We start from the raw sequence: 21,889 nt of genomic DNA on the forward strand, positions 1-21,889 counted from the left end.
CCATATACATGGTGGCTACCTGAACAGGCTGTGCAGAGAGGAACAGTGGGTTCTGATGGAGACTACTTGACACCATTATATCCTGCTACAGGTAAGGTTATGTGTGTGTGAGTTGATGAGAAAGAGAGTGGTACAGATGGTTGAGAGCCTGAATTAGGAGCTTTTTATTTAGCATTTTATCTTTCATTTTCCTTGTTTAGATGGTTGAGAATGAGTGAGATGTTGCTACTTTGATTTATGAGATCAACCATGTTTACATCCTGATGTCCTTCTTACTGTTAACTACTAAATCTTAAAATATAAAAGGAACATGGATTTCCAGACAAACTGAAGTCAGTTATGGACCCCTCTTAGAGGTACTACATCATGGCTGTAGTAAAATTTGAACTTAACTCTATGTGTTCAATAATCTATCACCTTTGTAACCCTTAGAACTGATTAAGTCAGCTGTTAACAGCCTTCTTAAAGCAAAATTATCATAGCACACTTGACAGAATTTATATTTAGTATGATTTTATGCTGAGTTCAAACCCTATGAGGTTGACTTTACTTTTAATCACCTTTGGATCGATAGCACAAGTCCCAGTAATATAAGGATTTTGATTTAGTTGACTTATATCTAGAAACAAATGTCAAATCAAACAGAAAAAAAATCAATATTATTAAGTCAGTATTGGTGGAATTGTTTGTTTTTTAAACAGATGTGTGGTTGAAGACGTATCAGCTATGATCTTTCCATCTGTTTCTTGGTCAGGGTGTATTTAAGACTTTTTTGTCTAATGCTTCCTTCATTTCAGGGGCAGTGAAATATGATTTGAAGGGATTTTAGCTGCTATTTCTACAAGGTTAACTGATCAAATAGTGACTGACATTGATGCAAATGATAGGTGGCAACACTGGACATGACATATTGGAATTTTGGACCACTTACTAACTTTAATTCTAGCCAAAAATAATTTATGTTTTATAACTTCTCTCAATCAAATTAAAGAATAAGGGCAAATTGTATACTAGCATCAAATCTATCCACAATACCTTGATTTCATAAAGTTTAAACCTCTTAAAAAAGGGGGAAAAATAACAATTTCCTAAGTGAACTCCAGTAGAAATATACCCCTAGTATGTCTTTTTTTAGTTTGTAGAGGAGGTTATAACTGTAGCATTTTCAATCACTTCTAAATTGAGGATTAGAATCATCATCATCATCATAGTTTAACGTCCGCTTTCCATGCTAGCAGGGGTTGGACGATTTGACTGAGGACTGGTGAAACCGGATGGCAACACCAGGCTCCAATCTAATTTGGTAGAGTTTCTACAGCTGGATGCCCTTCCTAACGCCAACCACTCAGAGAGTGTAGTGGGTGCTTTTACGTGTCACCTGCACAAAGGCCAGTCAGGTGGTACTGGCAACGGCCACGCTCGAAATGGTGTCTTAATAATTAGATGAATTTAGAATGGTTAATGCAGTTTGAATTTATGGTGGCTAGTGGCTGCAGAGAAAGCAGGGAAAAGAAGAAAGTTTCAAAGAGATATAGTTCTAAGAAAAAAAGGAATGGAAAATGTATTTCGACTGGGTTTATTATTGTGATACACAGCTGAGGAAAGTAGTTAGTTTCCCTAGTAGCTTTTAAATGTGGTGCGTATAGAGTTAGTAACCTCATGGGTGTAAATACTAATATGATATTAAAATGGATCTTTATCAGTTTTAGCAATACGTATTTGTCTATTTGATCAACTGAATTACTTGCTTATTGAATTATGGTGAAAGAGGCTGACAATGCCACAGATATTCTAATTTTGAAGTTGGATTAGTGTTACATTGTATGACAAAACTGGCTGAATCTTTAAATTACAAGTTTAATCCTCCTGATAGCTTTCTAAACACCCAATTTTATTCACAAGGCTTGAGGCTATAGTAAAACACACTTGTCCAAGATGCCATACAATTGGCTCAAACATACGACTCTGTGATTGCAAAACAAGCTCCTTAACCCTTTATCCAGATATATATTTAGAGAAGTATTTTTATCAGATGGATGGTCTTTTGGGATTGTGAGCTCTTAATTTAAATATTCTTATTTAGATCGAGTATGCAGTGAACAAATGACTCTTGAATCAAAGTCATTTCAACCACATCTTCCCACCTTTTATCAAAGCATATTATACCCCCAGACTATTTTATCCAATGTTTTCTTTTTTTAGGTTATTAGGATGTGGTGTTGGAGTGATTTCGTTGTTATTTCTAATTGTTCAAACAGCCACATAGGAGCTCCATCATTGGATGTTTAAAGCAGTCATCCTTGATGTGTGATCAATAGCCACATCAATGGTGGCTGCAATATAGGATCTATTTAATATCTTGAACAGGGTTCAAGCTATTTCGTTTTACTTTTGCTACTATTGCTTATGTGAAAGCTAAGACCTGAAATAACTTTGTTTTCTATTCCTAGAGGTGAAATGAATATTGTTTTTTTCTTTCTGTTTCATCCTCTCTGGTCTGTAAATCTAGGCCTTTGTGCTCTCATGAAGAAGGTGTCTTTTAGGCTGCTTCATTTCTTTTTGTCTCCAGAGTTTATCCAATTTTTTTTTTTTCTCTCCCAGATATTTTTCAGTGTATTTGTTCCTACAATTCTACCTTTCACTCAGCCAGATGTTACCATAAGTGTAAAACTACAACAGTAAAAACAACAGAAACTGTAGTAGTGGTGGTGGTGTATAAATCAATAGGATTTATTGATAAATTGAAGAACAGATTTGTGTGTTGTCTATTCAGCAAGACTCACTCACATTCATATGTCTATTCAGCAAAACCCATCTACAGGCACATTCAGATCTATAGATATATAAACAGATACATGCATACATTTATATAGAAACATTCATACACACACAATCGGAAATATGCAAATAAACTTTCGTGTATGCATGCAAACATATACATATGTGTACATACACACATACATTAAACCAGAAGTGAGAAAGAGAGTGTAATAGAAAAAGAAATAAAGATGGTGAGAGAAAGAAAAGCTAATATTAGGAAGAAAAAGAAAGGAAGAGAATTTGAAAGAAAGACAAGATGGATAAAACAATTTCATATTCATAAATATTTACAGCAAATCTGAGGAAATTTGAACATTTATTCCAAATGTGATTCTTCCCATAGATTCTGTGAGTGTTTTCTCTCTATCTCTTATCTTTGCTTTCTGTGAAAGCACCTTAGCTAAAATAAACAGTGCTTGTGAATCCAGACATACTCTCCAGGCAGAACCATTTTATTTTATTCATTCTACTGGTACCTTTACTCTTTTATAGTTTACTCTTTCATTTTTTTTTTTTTACATTCTCTGGAATATAACCATGCTGGAGCACTACCTCGAGTGATTTTTATTTGATCATATCAACCCATGTCTAACGTATATTTTAGTGATCTCTTTTTTTATCACACTGTTTGGTTATGGGATATAAACACAGGAAACATTTTTTTAAATAGTGTTAACGAAAAGACATAGAGATAAACATATGCATACACACACATGTAAGTGTACATACACATGCATGTGCATACACATCTGTACATGTCTATATATTATCAGTATCATTTTATCATCCATTTTCCCATTCATACACACACACACACACACACACACACACACACACACACACACACACATTAGATATATAGATACATATACAAACCAATACCAGCTTGAAATTTAGACACTAAGTGATGACATATATATATATATATATATATATATATATATGTGTGTGTGTGTGTGTGTGTGTGTGTGTGTGTGAGTGTGTGAGTGCATGTGTAGGATGTTTAAAGTGGTGTACAGGTTTTACATATGCTTTTCTACTCTAGGCACAATGACCAAAATTTTAGGGGAAAGGGCACGTCAATTAGATCAACCTCAGTCGCAACCGGTACTTAATTTATCAACTCCGAAAGGATGAAAGGCAAAGTCAACCTCAGTGGAATTTGAACTCAGAATATAAAGACAGACGAAATACTGCAAAGCATTTCATCTAGTGTGCTAACATTTCTACCAGCTCACCGTCTTAGAGGTTTTATATGTTAAGAAGAAGAAAGTAGCCAGGATTTGGATAAAAGCTATTTATTTTGTACTTTTGTCACTTTGGGAGATTCATCAACCATTCCAGGAAAACACCCCTTTCTTTCTTTTTCTTCTTTCTTTCAATCTTTCTTTTTCTTTTCTCTCTCTCTCAACAAGACTCCAAAAATTTGCCACACACACATGCTTACATTCACATATCTACACACACATATATGCACGCATGTATAGATTCAAAATAACAAAGAACATCTCAACTACTTCCAAAAATATCTTCTTTCCAAAACCCAAGAAAGCAAACAACTCCAGATTTTTAATTTGCTACAAAAATGATTATCCATGATGAATCCTTCAAAGGGATAAAAGTTCTAAATAAATTGTTTTTATCCAAATCCTGAACACCTTTTTCTTAATATATATATATATATATATATATATATATATATATATATATATTACAGTAAATATTTTTACTAATGTCAGCATGGAATACTTTCAGCTAAATGAGGATATATATGTATATCCATATCAGGCTTGCATCCAGTTTCTATTTACCAATTTCACTGACAAAGCATTGGTCAATCTTAGAGGAAGGCTACAGAAGTGGTCATTTGTCCAAAATGCCTTGCCATGAAACTGAAAGTGATATCAAGTGGTTGTGAGTGGAGATTCTTAGCCACACTGTTACACCCACTCCAGTGCAAATGAAAATAGTAGAACATGAAGTGTTGACCTCTCTGCTATAATTTTTTTTTTTTCCCAGTAGTCTATTGATCAGCTGCTTATGTAACCCAATAGTTTTGTCTATCTAGTTTTATGTCTGGCCACCAAATCGCAGAATTTTATAACAGCAGTGACAGTAGGATCTTCTGATAGTTTGCATTGATGGCCAAATTCAATTTCCCTTGTTGGTATGGGCAGGAGAAATGCTGGATTCTCATTCATGTCATCTTTATACCCTAATACCATTGTATCATGAAACTGTCGTGGTCTCTCATTCTCACAGATAAATTGTCTCAGTTTTGTATGAATTTTTTTTTATATATATTTCTTTTTATACATGCTGGTTTGAATTTCAGCACTCACCTTAAAAATTTAGTCTTCTCACATTTTAAGTAATCAGTAGAGTAATAGAATATCTGCATTTCATTCTAGCCCTTTGAGAACAACCCATTAGATAGAGTTTACTTCATTTTTATTTCATTTTCACTTGCAGTTTAAATCTATTCAAGTGTATGTACATATGCACATGCATACACACACACACACACACACACACACACACACACACACACACACACACACACACACACATATTTTCAAATGTATATTGAATTTTGTAATTGAAATATCTTGTAATTCTCTTGCAGAAGATGCATATCGGATAAGTTTGGCTGAAGCTAAAAAGCTGTTACCAAAAATACCTTGTCAACCCATTGGTTATGGTGATGCTCAAGTATTATTATCGTAAGTAACAGCCCTCCCTCTCTCTTCTCTCTCTCTCTCTCTCTCTCTCCCCTCTGCCTTTTAATTTTCCCTTCTCTCCTCTCTCTCCCTTTTCCCTTTTTCACTTCGCCTTCTCTCTCTCACTTTTTCTCCCCCCCCCTCTCTCTCCTAAACCTTTAAGAAAACCATTATCACAGCATATAATGGCATAGACACCAAAACAACGGACCAAGACGCTCTCTTAAAGATAGACAATTGTGTCAACTGCCTCACCACATGTCCTCCATATACGTCCTTCTTATATCACACTTTAACTCTACGAACCTAAATTCCTTTCCAGTCCTAAATACAAGCTAATCAACCCTTCTAAGAGCAAGGCAGGCATTGTAGTAAATGTTTTCTTGACGCTGTCAACTCCAATATCTCAAGAGCTACAGCATAAATCCAATGGAAGCGCAGCATCCTTCTCTGGTTCTGCAGCATTGAGAATAAATAGTCTTTAAGTTCAAACAGTTTGGTATCATAGATTTCTACCTTTCAGTATTGAAATCCGTACTCTTAAAGGTCTTAGATTATGGTAGAAAATTCACCAGAGTTAGTGACCTCAATATCAGAACCATTATAAACCCTAGGAAGTCACTGCTGTTTCACAATGATTTCTATAGGGATTTCTGCTGGGTAGAAAAAGGATGTACGGATGTATCTATCAAGAGCTATGATGGGAACGAAGACATTTATTTCCTCAGGTTATTTGTCCTGAATATCCTGATCAAAACATAGACAAACCTACAGTTCTCTTCTATACAGGGATGATGGTTTTTTGAAATTTCAAACCATTTAAGAGACCATACCATGGATACATTCAGTGAAAATCTTAAAAACTATCAACAAATTCACCTTCATTATAACTGTTACCACCAACTTAGCAGTTTAATTTCATGGAAGCCCATCAAGAAAACTCTTTATATTTACTAGCACCACCCCGTTGGCTATAATTAGAAATTTAGTCACAGGTATCAGCAGAAGATTCTTGACTTTGCTAGCTCACAGAAAGATTTTTATTAGGACTGCACCCCATTTAAACAAGGCAACAAAGCACTAATAAGGATTGGCTTTACTTATAAGTTAGTGTGCGTTGAGTATCCCTAAACCAAAAGAGTGTTAGAACTATTTTCCCTCATGTAGCTTGAGCTTCCTGACTCTTCTTATAAAGTATTTTCCAAGAACCCATATACAAGGGAGTGCTGAAAAGTTCCTGGTTTTGGGTAAAAGAAAATACAGGAGGAGGAGTTAATTATGATTTTATGCAACATATTCCTCTCTCAAATTCACACACTTATTGCAGCAGCCTTTCAATTTTTTTTAAGCCATGTCAAATAACTCAGAAGGTTGGGCCTCCAGCCAGGGCTTTCACGATACCCTTAAAGCCAGAAACTTTTCAGCACCCTTCCAATATATATCACAAACTGTTTAATTCTCATAACATCAAAATTTACACTCATGCTTAGATAATATTGTATGCAACAACAGTGCACCCACACTGTCTTCACCCTACACCCCAGCATGTAACCACCAAACTCTTACCAGCTGCCAGTTAGGTGGATCCTGCCTAAAAGATTGTGGTCTGTAGATCAATTCTCATGTCATTTGATGGCATCATGAAACATTACACAAATATGACAGCCAATGACTTTAAAGGTAAATACATACAACATATGCACTCCATTGGGGGTAGTACCAAAGAAAACTCAGTCCCCCATTGTCTTCCTTGATCTGGAGACTGTTGCTATCAAAACAACTTCCCAACATCATATGAAACATCCATGATAGCACTACTTCTCTGTACTCATGTGTTTGTGGAAAAAAATTGAAATACCTAAATGTTACTGGGATTTCTATTTATGCAGTTACATTTAGATGTTTTCAATTTTTTTATGGATACAATTAGCTAAAGCTCTTTTTTTTTTATAAGTTACAACTTATTAGTACAATACATAGCCTTGTGTTTGCACAAATGGCATTTATGCTTTTCATCCTCATAGTTTTACTGTGCCTAAAATATCCAAATCAAGTTTAAAGTATAAAATCTTAGATTTGAGGTTTCATAAGTATTTTGACAGTGATGTTGAGTGCTTTAGTTTGGATAATCCTAAAGCAATGCTTGTGTAATAAATACCTGATTTTTAAAAAGTTGAAGGTAGTTTCTATATATTGCCTAATTCCATTATGGGTAATATCATTACATCAATATGCAATATTTCTTTTGAGACAGTATTCATTATGGGGCCTTAGACTGGTAGTTTTATAATTGTATCTATTTTTAGTATCTTTCAAGCTAATTTGAATATCAGTAGGTGATATTTGACACTATATGGCCGCAATAGATAAGATAATTTCATCGATACCAGATATGGTAGGTGTTATCAAACCTCCTTTTATATTATATTTCTATTAACATTATATGTACTGTTCTTGTAATTAATTAGTTTGTTCTGGGATTGTGTGATATTATTCAATAGACGAATTCCACCAGCATCTCTCTCTAACATCTTAAACAGATGATTTTTTAAATCATTATCATAGTGTCCATTAATATTATATTCCATAATATTTTATAAGTGTTTGTTATTAGTTTTATCATTAATACCTCTAACTCTATTTAATATTATGAACCAGGCTATAATACTCATGAGAAAATGTGTCATGTGAACAAGATAATGTATTTTGCTAGAATATTTTTCCTTTAATTTTTCATAGCTGGAATCATGTACTTATGTCTGGCTCTTATTTCATTTTATTGCTTACTATTTAATACCTCTATGCTTATTTCCATAATAGTTGTAAAATGAATTTTATGTTATATATTAGGTTGTAAGTACTTTTCTTAGCAGATATATATATATATGTGTGTGTGTATGTATGTGTGTGCATGTAAATGTATGTGTATAGATACACACACACACCTTCAAGAGCTAATACTTCTTTTGATTCTGAAACTGCAATGCATCTATGTATATAGATATACAGATATACTGGGTGTCGTAGTTTCATGCTGCTTTCTTTATATTTCGTTTTTATTCATCTTTCTGTTATTAATCCTTTTTGTATAAATATTCTTCAGTGTCATATTTCCTGACAGTTTGTTTATTTTAAATATTTATGTTTTGATGAAGTGGCAAATATTAACAACTAAAACAACTGTGTTTGTTTGTGTGTGTGTGTGTGTACATTTATATAATGCATATATACATTTATATACTTATCGCTTATTCTGGGTTTTTAAAAATTCTTTTACTGGTTTCAGCTAGGGGGGCGGGACCATGCTGGAGCACCCCCTTTCAGTGTTTTGGGGGTTTCCTTTCTGTATTGTTTTTGGTGAAGAAGTGAGTTGGATGAAGCTGCTCTTCCTTGTGCCTCCTGTCACAATGTGGATCCATCTGAGATTTCAGATAGAAATTTGTCCAGGTGCTTTTTGAATGTTTCCACACCTACACCTGGAAGATCTCGTAGGTTCCTTTTCAGGATGTTAAACAGTTGTGGTCCCATGAAACCCAAGCTGTTGCAATACTGGGTTCTTATTTGAGATGGAGACGATGGTAACTTTGGTATTATGCAATGCCATCCAGTTCGGTGGTTGGTATAGCTTTTAATTCCAAAGTTGGGAGCCAGACCTTCCAGGGTCTTCCATATGTATACCACTACATAACTCTCTTGCCTTCTCTCCGGCGAGTAGAACTTCAGTTCTTGTAGCCTCTCCCAGTAGCTCATCTATTTCACTGAGTCAATCTTCTTTCTGTAGCGGTGCTGGATGTGTGTGTGTGAGTGTTTGCATATAAGACAAAAAGAAAAAATACTCATTTTTTTAAATCAAAATATGCTACCAGTTTCACTTGTGTTTAAGCAAATTTAGTCATGTTGTAAGAGAAGGGAAAATGTATTGAAATAAAATTAATCTCAGTTGCATTGTGTTGATTTGAAAATACATACTTGGAATACTTAGTACTCTTACCACTCTACTCTTTATTACACATCCATCTCATCACTATATTTCATGCCTCTGTCACTTGTTCTTCTTACTCTATGCTAAGCAAGCAGAGATATGCAATTGTGAGATCCCTTTAGTCACTCATGTTCAGCACATCTGGTAAAGTGGGTGGAGTTAAGAAGGATATCCGCCCATAGAAGCAAAGCCAAAATTGAAATGCAAATGAATGAATTTCTCAGCCAAGCTCATTGAGCAGTATCCCCAAACACATGCTGACTCTGATTATGCCAAACCATCCAACCCATGCCAGCATGAAAAGTGTACATAAAACGATGATGCTTTACTAACACAGATATTAATATTTTTAAAAAATACATACATATGTGTATGTGGTGGGGGTGTAGTAAGTAGTTTGGCTCCCAACCACATGGTTCCGGGTTCAGTTCCACTGTGTGACACCTTGGGCAAGTATCTTATACTATAGCTTCAGGCCAACTAAAGCTTGGTGAGTGGATTTGGTAGGCAGAAAATGAAAGAAGCCTACTGTTTATGTATGTGTTTGTTTGTGTTTATGTCTTTGTGCCTGTGTTTGTCCGCCATCACCACTTAATAGTCATTCTTGGTTTATTTACATCTCTGTAAATTAGTGGTTCAGCAAAAGAGTCTAATAAAATTAGTACCTGGCTTTAAAGCAGAATAAGTATTGGGTTGACTTGTTCAGCTAAAATCCTTCAAGGCAGTGCTCCAGCATGGCTTCTGTCTAATGGCTGAAATAAGTAAAAGGATAAATATATATATATATGTGTGTGTGTGTGTTTGTGTGTGTGTGTATATACATATATATATATATATATATATATATATATATATATATATACATTACCTTTTTAGTCAAGGTATCAATCAACTGCACCTCCAGCTATTCATAGCAGATCCTTTCAAAATAAATTTAGAACATGTTGTTTGATAAACAAAATGCAATTTATACCTTCAAAAACTTATTAAAGAATTTCCTTAAGTTGAGTGATTTTAGTAAATATCTGCCCTGTGAATTTCCTTGAAATTCATTAAATGCTATAAAAGCATTGAAATCTTCCTTTGTCCTTGCTCAGCTTAGAGCAATGTAAGTTTGACCATGACTTAACATAAGCTCTGATAAATATATTTTCACATTACTGAACAACTTTGTGATTTCTTCACAGTTATTATGTAGGCAGGTAACATTGGGAATTAGCATTTCTTTAACATGAACAGTAGCATTATTTCACTGGGAACCAGATCTATTCTTTGCATGAAAACTAAATCTCTTTTGTGACTCTCATTAAGTATTCTTGCAAGACGGAAATGATCATGCAGGTCTCACAGTATCAACCTTATAGTATCAATGAGTCCCTTTTAGGAATTTCAATTGTGCAGCAATATGATAATAGAGCCAGTTTTCAAGGACAAAAACTATAGAAGTATTTATGGAAAAACTGTTGGAAAATTGATTTTGTTAAGACTCTCGTAATCATTTTTCTGCCTTTGCAGTCAGGGATTAAATATTTTCTTGTAGTTCTATAGCTTCTGTGAAAGGAGCTTCTGCATTATTATCATGCACTTGTTTAGGAGGTACACGCACAATGTAACAACATCTCAGTCCATTTTATTCTCTATTTTTTCTTCTGTTTCATTCAGAGCTGTTTACACACTACTTGCTTAACCCTTTAGCATTTAAACCCACCATATCTGGTCAGAATATAAAGCCTGTTTTATATTCAAACTGGCCAGATCTAACTTTTCACACCTACCCTACAACGTCATTCAAAAATAAACTATCACATCATTGAAATTGCAAAACTATGAGATAATGCATGATTAATTCAAAAGAATCTGAATAAATAAGCATTACATTTGACAAAGTAATCTGAATATTAAAGGGTTAAGTACTTGTTTATAGAGGCATTGGTTAGGTTATCTTGAAATTCTTCAAATTTTCAAGCAGTCTACTTGGTTCATTCAGAATGCGTATTACAGAAGCTAGTTAAGAACTTTTGTTAACTTTGTTTGTTAACTTTGAGGTAGCATTTGTGCTGAACTGGTTTCATCTGGGCATACCCTTCATCCAGTGTCCTTCATTCGAAGCTTTCTGATGTTTATTGCTGCCTGAAAAGTTTCATAGGTAATACCGTTAATAACCATGAGTGTTCAAAACTTTATTCTCTTTTTATATGCAGTAGTTGCAACACATTCTTGCTCCTTTCTTTCTACTTCAGCCAAAATTTCACATATTGCTGTGAAATCATCAGCTCTAAATTTTGCATCATTTCTAACATACTGCTTATTGGTTCTAATGGTAATGTGTTACACTAGCCTCCGCAGAACCCACTATAGCTGTATGTAAATCCTTGGTTCTTTGTCAGTGGGGTACATATTAGATGTTCTATGATAAAATTGTCCAAAGCAGAATTTTTCCTGGTCAAGAGCCACTATGTGTTGTCATTCAGACAAAAGAGTATGATGAGTTAAAAGAACAAATGCTGTTCTGAAAGTTGCTATACAAGGGGCAGCAGAAAAGTTCATAGCCCCTCCCCCTTCCATGCCACACACTTCCAGTGCTTAGATCCCATTAATGAAGCAGCTTTTATCCTGTTGGTAAAAAAAATCATCAACAGCAGACATGATGTCATCATCACTGTGATACTAGTTCCCAGCCAAGTGTTTTTTTTTTCATTTTGGAGAACAGAGGATAATCAGATGGGGCCAAATCAGAAGTATTGGGAGGCTGATCAACCAGTTCAAAGCCACAGTCATTCACAGCAGCCATTGAAAGCAAGGACTTGTATGCTGGAGTATTGTCCTGATGAAACAAGACCGTTTTCATCAGTTTTCCTGAGTGTTTGGTCTTGTTAGCCTTTCGTAACTGCCTTAGTTAGTTGGCATAGAACTCTCCATTGACAGTGTGGTCTTTTTGAAGATAGTCAATAAACACAATGCCTTCTGCAGTCCAAACAAATGAGGCCATCACCTTCCTTGCAGATGAAATAACCTTGGTCTTCTTTGGGACAGGTGAAGAGGAATGTTTCCACTCCATGGATTATCTCTTTGTCTCTGGCTCAAAGAGATGAACTCAATATTCATCCTGAGTTTGGAAGCATTCAAGGAACCAGCTGGATCTGCCTCAGATAGTGTCAGATTTTCCCGTAATGTGCTCAGCCTGGTGTGCTTTTGATGAGGTGTTAGGAAACTTGGCACCCACTGAGCAGAGACCTTTGTCATGCCAAGTTCATTGTGCTGAATATTCTCAACTCTCTCATAGGATATGCTAATATAACATAGGCTATTTGATTTATAGTCAATCACTTGTCATCCATCACCATGTGATGAACATGATCAATGTTTTCCTTGGTTGTAGCAGTTGCAAGATGTCTAGATCTTGGGTCATCTTCAAGACTTTCTGTTCCCTTCCTAAATTCAGTTGTCCACTTATGCACTGTTGATAAAGCTGGAGTGTCATCCCCTAATGCAGGAACCATATGGCCATGAATGTCCTTGGGGGCTAAACTCTTTTCTGCAGATACTTTATAACACCACAATGCCAAATTTTGTTGATTTTCAAGAGAAGTCACTACTATTTACTTAAGTCTTCTTTGAACAGTCAGATGTCAGTATAACTGGAAAAAAACAATGCAGTATTTATGAGTTGAAATTAATGCATGCAAAATTTAACAGTTCTAGCACCACTCCTTCATAGTTGGCCTTTGAACTTTTGAGTCCACCCTCATATTTGGAGTTTGTGTTGGTACTCTGTTGGTTTTCTCCTGGATGGTAGTCTTAGATTTTTGTTTATGAAAGAAGCTGTTAAACTGTCCATTACTTGATCTCTTGTCTTTGAAGTTCAATAAACTGCAGAATAAGCAGATATCATTCATTTTGCCACAGTTATGTTGCTGAATTTCAGTTTCATTAACATGTTAAGTTGTCTACTTTAAGAGATATGGATCCTGTTCTTAATTGTTTCATGATTTTGATGTTATTTTTTACAGCAGGATACAGCATCATCATTGTCTTTTCTTAATGCAGTTGTCTGTCTTGCTTTCATTTTTCTTCAGTCTCTCTCTCTCAACAAAACTTGTCTTCCTTTTGCAATCATTTCTCTATTTTTCTCCTTCTATTTTCTAAAGTGATAAGTGTCCTGTTTTTTTTTTTCCCTTTTTATTGCAAATCTCTTTCTATTTTTCCTTTTTCATCCATTGCTTCTGGCACCAAATTTCCTCTTATAGGTTTCCAGTAACCTCTCCTTGTAATACACTAAGTCTTTTCCCACATGTACTTAGACATTGGTTTTTCCCCACTGATCTCACAATCTCATACTTATTTTAAACTTTCCTGTCATGAAGACTATTTCTGTAGTTATAGCAGATGCTGTCTTATTCAAGTTTTACCATTCACTTTGCCTTCCCTTTGTTCCTTACTTTCCTTATGTTTTTTTGCCATTTTCATGTTTCATTAAACAGATATTTGAAAGACTTTGCATAGACTATATACTAACAATATTTATGTTGTTTGCTCTTTCCTCACTTCACACCTGCCACTCTTACAATTATGCCATCTCTTATTCCAATTCATTTTTGATTCCTTTCTCTCTCATTCAGTTTCTGTTTAAAGGTGTATGTGTACACATATATACATAAATGTGTGTGCATGTGTATGTTTAAAGTATGTGTACTGCCAGCTGTTACTTGCTTGACAGCTTGAACCATGCTTTCATTTATTGTTTTACATACGTATGTAGCCCTGAACAGATATAGGCTTCCTGTCAGCTTGCTCACCATTCACCTGATGGAACATCCTAGTTGTGACAGCTAGAGACATGAAATGAAGTGCCTTGCTCAAGGGCACAGTTTTCTACATGGTAAGAGGATTGACCCTATAACCTTATGACCAGAAGCTGGACAACTTAGCCTCTAGACTGTATGCCTTCATATATCTCTGTTTATACTTATATGTTTGTGTTTGTGTGTATCTGTGAATATATGTGCTTGAGTGTGTGTGTGTGTATACATTTACGTGTGTGTGTTTGTGTGTACATTAGTTTATTTTGGAAGAATGAAAGAGGAGTGTTCAAAACCTTTAGATTGTGTGGGGGTTTTATTTTGAAACTGAAACTTTGTCTCATGACTAGAGTTTTATACCATTGCATGTTTTCCCCTGAAGAATCACCATGGTGTCAAACTCAAGTCATAAGATGAACTCTTAGTTTTGGTTTCAATAAAAAACACAATGTATATGTATATATATTTACAAGGTGGTATCAAAAAGTTCCTGAACTAGTTCTCTAGTATGCCAACAGCTGGCAGCACATGGTTGCATGCACAGTAACAACTAGCAGTGACTTTTCATGAGGCAGTGTGTTGAGTGACAACACTGTTTTCTTCACAAGTTCTGAAATTTATTTTTGTGATTACATGTATAATGTAGTCTGTGGTTTTTGTCATGGACAAGAAGTTGCAGCAAAGTGCCAGCATAAAATTTTGTGTTGAACTTGAGAAGTCTGCTACACAGACATTGAACATACTTCAGCAAGCTTACAGTGATGAGGCAATGTGTCGTATGCAATGTTTCAAGTGGCATATATACATGTAGATTTTCTGTAGGTTAAATCTGGTAATGCGAGGGTTGTGTTTGAGTTTACTTGATATGTATAGACCGTGTATTTGATGTAGCAATTTTGGATGAAGTTTGATGGAGTTTGATATGATATGTTTTGTTAATCTGTAGTATTATTGACAAGCATATGCTCAACGAATTGGCATGTCTAGCTACTCACTCCTTAACAATTGATCTATAACGTTCTCCCCCATTCACTAGTTTTATTTACCATTCTTTTTTTCTCTGAATAATGTCCATATCTTAACTATCATAACACCATCAATGTACTACTGTGTATTATATTGGCACGAGCAAAGATGTGTTGAATATGTTTATTTTTGTATATATGTGGTAATGATGGTTTCTACGGAATGCTTACATCCGATAAAAACACACACTTCTGAGTTTGTCATAGGTTAGCCTACATGTTGTTAAATGACTTCCTTTTGAAGTTCTCCCTGAGGATGTACCTAATTCACTGGTTTCGAATATGGAATTTTATTTCTGAAATTAAGAATTAGGTATGGAAACAGCTGTAGGTGGAAATTCTATGTATGAATTTGAATGTCTTTAAATAAAAACATCTGTACGTAAATTTTTATCAATTTTCTTCATTTTTTTGTTTTAAAAGGTGTGTGTGTATGTGAGAGAGAGAGAGAGAGAGAGAGAAAGAGAGAGAGTCTATAGATTGCTTTTCTTTCAGTATCTGATATAATTTCTGCTTTTACTGTTTATTTTCATTTCTTGTGTAATGTATTTGGAGCCAAAGCAATTGCAGTTTTGTATAATATTACAGACATTACTACTTCAGATGAACATATTGTATTTATGTTGTTGAAGTATTTTAAATGTAGAAATATACAGACTGTCAAAACCAACAATGTTGATATTCAGTAAACATTGCATATAAAACAAAATCAAAGGAAATATAATAATAATAATAATAATAATAATAATAATAATAATAATAATAATAATAATAATAATAATAATCTACTTAAAAAGAGCCATGGTTCAGTCCCTAGCAGAGATAGAATTACTGAACAGAGACTTGATGAAGCAAATTGAAATGAAAGGATATCAAGACCTTGGTGTACAAGAGTTCAACAAGGTAATAAAAAAGGAAATGAAAGAGCAACTGACGATGGAGTATTTCGGAAGCCTGAGGTTGGTGATGTACTAAAAATTGACTGGATGGAATAAAATTCAAGCAGTTAATACATGGGCGATAGCATCACTTCAGTATGGAGCAGAAATTATAAAATGGTAAAAGAGAGAACTGAAGAAAATGGATAGTACATGGAGACTTCCACCCTAAGAGTGACACTGATAGGCTGTACTTTCCAGAAGAAAGGGTGGGAGAAGTTTGATCAGTTGCCTGGATTGTATCAAAGCAGAGGAAAACAGCTAAGAGTGGTAAAAAAAAATGCCATGGAGCTACTGTTGAAATACAGGAAGAAGATAGATACAGAGGACCAGTAGCTATAGATGAGGGGGAGTGACCTGAAGATAGAGACAGAAACACTCGTATTCACAGCATGGAGCATGGACATTAAATGATAATTTGGAGCTTAGGAGAAAGTGTGTCGGTGTGGGTAAGGAGTTTGCTTCTCAACCATGTGGCTTCAAGTTCAGTCCCACTGTGTGGCACCTTGAGCAAGTATCTTCAACCAGTGCTTTGTGAGGGGATTTGCTAGACAGGAACAAGCATTAGGGACCAACTATATTATGTGCAAAATGGACAACACTAACGATAACAACAAATGCAGAATGTGTAGTGAGAGAGGTGAAACAGTATGGCACATCATTAGTGGATGCCCAAAATTGGCACAACGCGAATACAAAAGATGTCATGATGGTTCTAGGTAAATTCCACCTTTGTAAATTACACCACAGAAAATTCCACCTGGTAAATTTCGCCATAGGTAAATTCCACTATAGTATATTCCACCATGGTAAATTCCACCCTTGGACAGATGTATTCGAATTTCAATTATTATTGTTTCTTTTCTTTTGTGGTCAGATATTGTAATATTGGGTTTATTGTTCTCTATATGGTTTAGTGTTATTACAGAGCTATCTACTAAAAATCATAACCTTTTCACTTCTTGTTACCTTTTCTATTTGCCTGTTTCTTATTTTCTGGGTTTTCTTTATATGTTATATTGCTGTAGTAGGTTCGCAAAGATTATCTTGGTTATCTCATCGTGTCTCTCTTTATATTTCGTGTGTGCTATTTTCCCACATTGTATTGCCATATGTTCGATATTTCCTTTGATTTTTACAATATCTGCATGCCTTTTTTCTTCCATAATAGTTGTTTCTGTCTTGTAAATACTGTATAATATTTTGATCTCCCATTGAGTATTTGTTTTATAAATTTCAATGAGTATCTTTTTGATACTGCTTCCTCAATCAGGTGTTTAAAGTATACATCATGTATTTCTTTGTTTGATTGTTCATTAATTATTTTTTCTCCCTCGTATTTTTTGTATTCATTGACATTATTGATATTATTTTTATGCATTCTTTTTTATTTCCATAATATTGTAACCCATATAATAATAATGATGATGATAATAATAATAATAATTTCACCTATGGTGAAATTTACCATGGTGGAATATACTGTGGTGGAATTTACCTATGGCGAAATTTACCTGGTGGAATTTTCCATGGTGGAATTTACCGCAGTGGAATTTTCTGGTCACCACCATGACAATGTGGCATGAATGATCTATTGGGAGCTCTGTGGAAATTATGGCCTACAAAGAGCAAAGACGTGGTATAAGCAAACTCCAGAAGGAATCACCAAAAATGTGAATTGCAAAATCCTGTGGGATGCAATGATCCAGTGTGATCACCCAACCAGACATTGGAAACTGGACATTGTTGTGGTAAATAAAAAAGAAAGAACATGTATGATAATTGACATAGCATGCCCCGGTAACAACAGGATCAATGTGAAAGAAGAAGATGAAATACACAACTATGACAATTTAAAGTAGGAAATTTGAAGCTAGTGGTCAATGAAAAGGGTAGACGTGATACCAATAGTAATTGGTGCACTTGGAAGAATTAGCACTCAACTAACAACATGGCTGAAAAAGATTGGTGCAAGTGAGAATCCCTACAAAAATCATCATTGCTTGGAACTGCAAGAATTTTTCACAGGGGTCTTGAAGCATGACCAGTAAACAAGTATCACCCTAGTCTGCTGGCTGTAGATAGCTGACACTTTCATACCCAGCAAAATAAGCTGTGAATTTTCATATAATAATAATAATAATAAAACGACTTAATTGGAGAGCGAGTGATATGGGTCCCTGTAGTTTTTTTCAAACAACCACCACTGCTAATCAGCATCAACAGTATTCCACCTATGTTTATTTTCTTCTAGGATGTATGAGCATATATATTATTAACTTTAGTTTAGTTAAAATATGTTTGTGATATATTTTAACTTCTGCATGTAAATTCGCTGCAGTTACCATGGAGAAAAAATTTCTCTCTCTTTTCGTAAAAGGTGTAAAATCACCATATCTGCCCAGTGATTGCTCCTAGCAGATTCCCAGACACATTTCTGGATTTTTAACCTTCTTCAATTGGAAATACTGAACAGAGGTAACCCTAAACCGATTCCAAGTTGTAACTTAACCGTAAAACAGTGAACTTCAGTGACCAAGTTTCACTCATGCCCTACCTGATTGGAATAAAAATAGCAGCATCAGCTGCTAACTAACTGAATGTTTGTTTATTCCTCATCACTGCATGGTGCTGAGGCTGCTGTTTTTATTCTGACCAGGCAGTCCATGAGCACAACTCAGTCACTGATGTTAATTGTTTTTACATAAAGCTTGTTTTGAATCTACTCAGGGTCATCTCTCTTCAGCATTTCCCATTGAGGAAGGCAAAAGAGTCAGAAATGCATCTGGGATCAGCTAGTGGGAGGTTCTGGACAGATGTGGTATTTTTAATATGTTCAAATATTACACCGAAAAGGATGCAACAGCTCGTGTTGCTTCCCTTGTACAGGTATTTTGTGTCGTCTGCAACTGCTTGTCATCTCATGCTAATTTCAAGAAGAACAATCTGATGGAAAATAATTAATATATTTTCAATTTCTTTTCTATAATTTTTAAGGGATGCATTGTTTCCCTTGCTTCCATGGACCACATGCCTATGATATTGATATATATACATGTGTGTGTGTGTGTGTCTGTATATATGTGTGTGTACATATATATATATATATATATATATATATATATATATATATATATATATATATATATATATATATTTATATATATATATATATATATATATATATATTTATATATATATATATATATATATATATATATATATACACACACACAAGCTAAGATGTGTATGTATATATGCTAATTTTCCTTGATATAAATGGTGATTATCCCTCTTTATCCCAGTAGGATTCGTTAGGTCTTAGGGTAGCCCTTTTTTATGGCCCAATGAATTTTAGGATCTAGAAGATACAGTAATTCATTGAGCAGTAGTACTTGTATAATTAATTGGACATACATAAGAGCCCCCTGCTTTCAGGCAAGTGTTTACACAAATCTTCTTTTCGGGTAATACACTCTCTTTCTTCCCATCTACTCCACAATATTAGAACAGCCACAATCAATGTGGGCACAATGAAAGTTAGGCCTTGTGGAGTTTTTAAGATGCTAGAATGCAGGCATGTGTGCTGTGTGCAAGTGGTGTGATGGAGGGAAACCTAAACTAGACTTCTCGTGGGCAAGGAGGTAGGATTGGGATGGTGGTGGTGGTGATAGTGGTAGTGGCAGAGGCAGTGTTATTGTTTTTGTCATAGTTATTACAAGAACACACACACATGTACATTATTTTATTATATCTGAGAAGTCACATCATGGACTCAAAGGTCAAAACTTTTGTGCAGACACACTTATCAATTTTTGATTAGTTCATTCACATGAAACTTTTGGCTCTTGAGACACTGATGTAGCTTCTCGGCTAAAGTATAAGTACACATGCACACATGCACACACACACACACACACACACACACACACACACGCTCACGCTACAAATATATTAATGAAACCAATACCCATACAATGAAATATTTTGCACATTCAATAATTCTTTATACGTCAACAAAATTTAACAGACACCATTTTTATTTGAATTCTGTCTGACTTATTATCTGGCAGTATTAATTCTTATGCTGAGCTTCACCAATCATCTTTTTCATTGTTGTCACCATCTTCACCATCACTACTATCATCGTCATCATCACCACCACCACCACCACCACCACTACCACTACCACCATCATCATCTCCATTTTACTTTCATTTTCCATGCAGACATAGGTTGGAATGCTCGTCATGGTTTATGTCAGTTCATAATTGAAGTTACTGACCTCCACTTAATTTCAGTCAGGAAACTACACCTTACTCAGACATCCCAGTTTTGTCATGGCTTTTATGACTAAATGCCCTTCCTAATACCAACCACTTTACAGAGAGAGAGAGTGAGAGAGAGAGAGTACACTCTGCATTTTATCATGGTGCCAGCACAAGAAAGCTTCTCATATTCTTAACATGATTAAACAGTCTTCTCAACCCTACATTGTTTCTGCTTGATTTTCCGACTACTTTACAGAGTGTCCATTGCAGTGCCAGCACTGGTGAGGTTGCCTTGTAAATCACAAGACTGAAGATCCCCCATGACTCTAAGAGGGAGAATAGAAGAAATTGAGCTTAAGGTGGGGTATTGAAAGAAGTTAAAATATGATCAGAGAGAAGGTTTATTGTTGAGAGTACAGTAAATGTGAAACAGATGAGATTGTGCTGTGGGCATGAATTATAATGGAAAAGAGAGAGTGGGTGGGGAGAAAGAGGTAAGGGTTATGATTTGTTTAAGTATGGGGAAATCCAGTGTTAGTTTACATTAAATAGGTATGAATGGGTGGTGTAGGGGGTTTGTGAGATAGAAAGAAAGAGAGAACAATATCAGGGTGTTGTGGAGGCAGAGGAGAGAAAGAGATGAGAGGGTGTCATTGTAATAAAGAAACCATGGAGAGAGAATCTGTGAAAGAAAGAGAAGGTGGATGTGAGGAACAGAAGATGGATACAATGAGAGCTTTCCAACCATTACAACATCTTAGCATCTTGTTTGCTATGATTGCACAAAAATATGGTCCTTCGCTAACACTGTAGTCCATGTCATTTCTTTTGTGAATCTTGACATCTTGAGATAGTTTTCATTTTTTTCCACATCTTGCTCAGTCTTCCTCATCCACAGGTTCCATCCACTATCAGTGCTGGGTATGTTTTTCTATATAACAGTCATCATCCATATGCCTCTCGTATTCATACCAATGCAGTCTCTCTTGTACATCTGATTCTTCTTATAACTAGCATTTCTTTCAGCTTATTTGTACTCCCATCATTCATGCACTACTGACAACACACAGCCATCAAAATATGCTCACTTAAGTTCTCACTAGTTTTTGCTAGTCCTCTTATTTCCACAAAGGCAAGAAAGCTGCTGAGGCTCACAAAGAGATATGTGGAATTTATGGTGTTGATTGCTTAACAAAGTGCACATGTCAAAAATGGTTTGAAAAATTCTGTTCTGGAGATTTTTCACTCAAAGATGACCAACATTCTGGTCGACCTACTGAAGTTGATGATGACCAAATCAAAGCCATAATTGAGTCTGATTGCCATAAAGGCGT

The 21,889-nt window shown here is 35.2% G+C and overlaps 1 protein-coding gene across 9 annotated transcripts in view; it reads left to right on the forward strand.

Annotated features, from left to right (window-relative positions):
* LOC106867954 (N-acetylated-alpha-linked acidic dipeptidase 2) overlaps positions 1 to 21,889 on the forward strand; it is a 670,339-nt gene that overhangs the window by 567,782 nt on the left and 80,668 nt on the right. For all 9 annotated transcript variants that reach the window (XM_089365978.1, XM_089365976.1, XM_089365974.1 and 6 more), the window contains 2 exons: positions 1 to 91; positions 5,447 to 5,543. The exon at positions 1 to 91 is cut by the window's left edge and continues 87 nt beyond it. In XM_089365978.1, the coding sequence (XP_089222104.1) occupies positions 1 to 91; positions 5,447 to 5,543 (188 nt within the window). The remainder of the gene's footprint in view (positions 92 to 5,446; positions 5,544 to 21,889) is intronic.

The sequence above is a fragment of the Octopus bimaculoides genome, chromosome 18, assembly GCF_046866305.1.
Source record: "Octopus bimaculoides isolate indiv1 chromosome 18, ASM4686630v1, whole genome shotgun sequence".
Lineage (NCBI taxonomy): Eukaryota > Metazoa > Mollusca > Cephalopoda > Octopoda > Octopodidae > Octopus > Octopus bimaculoides.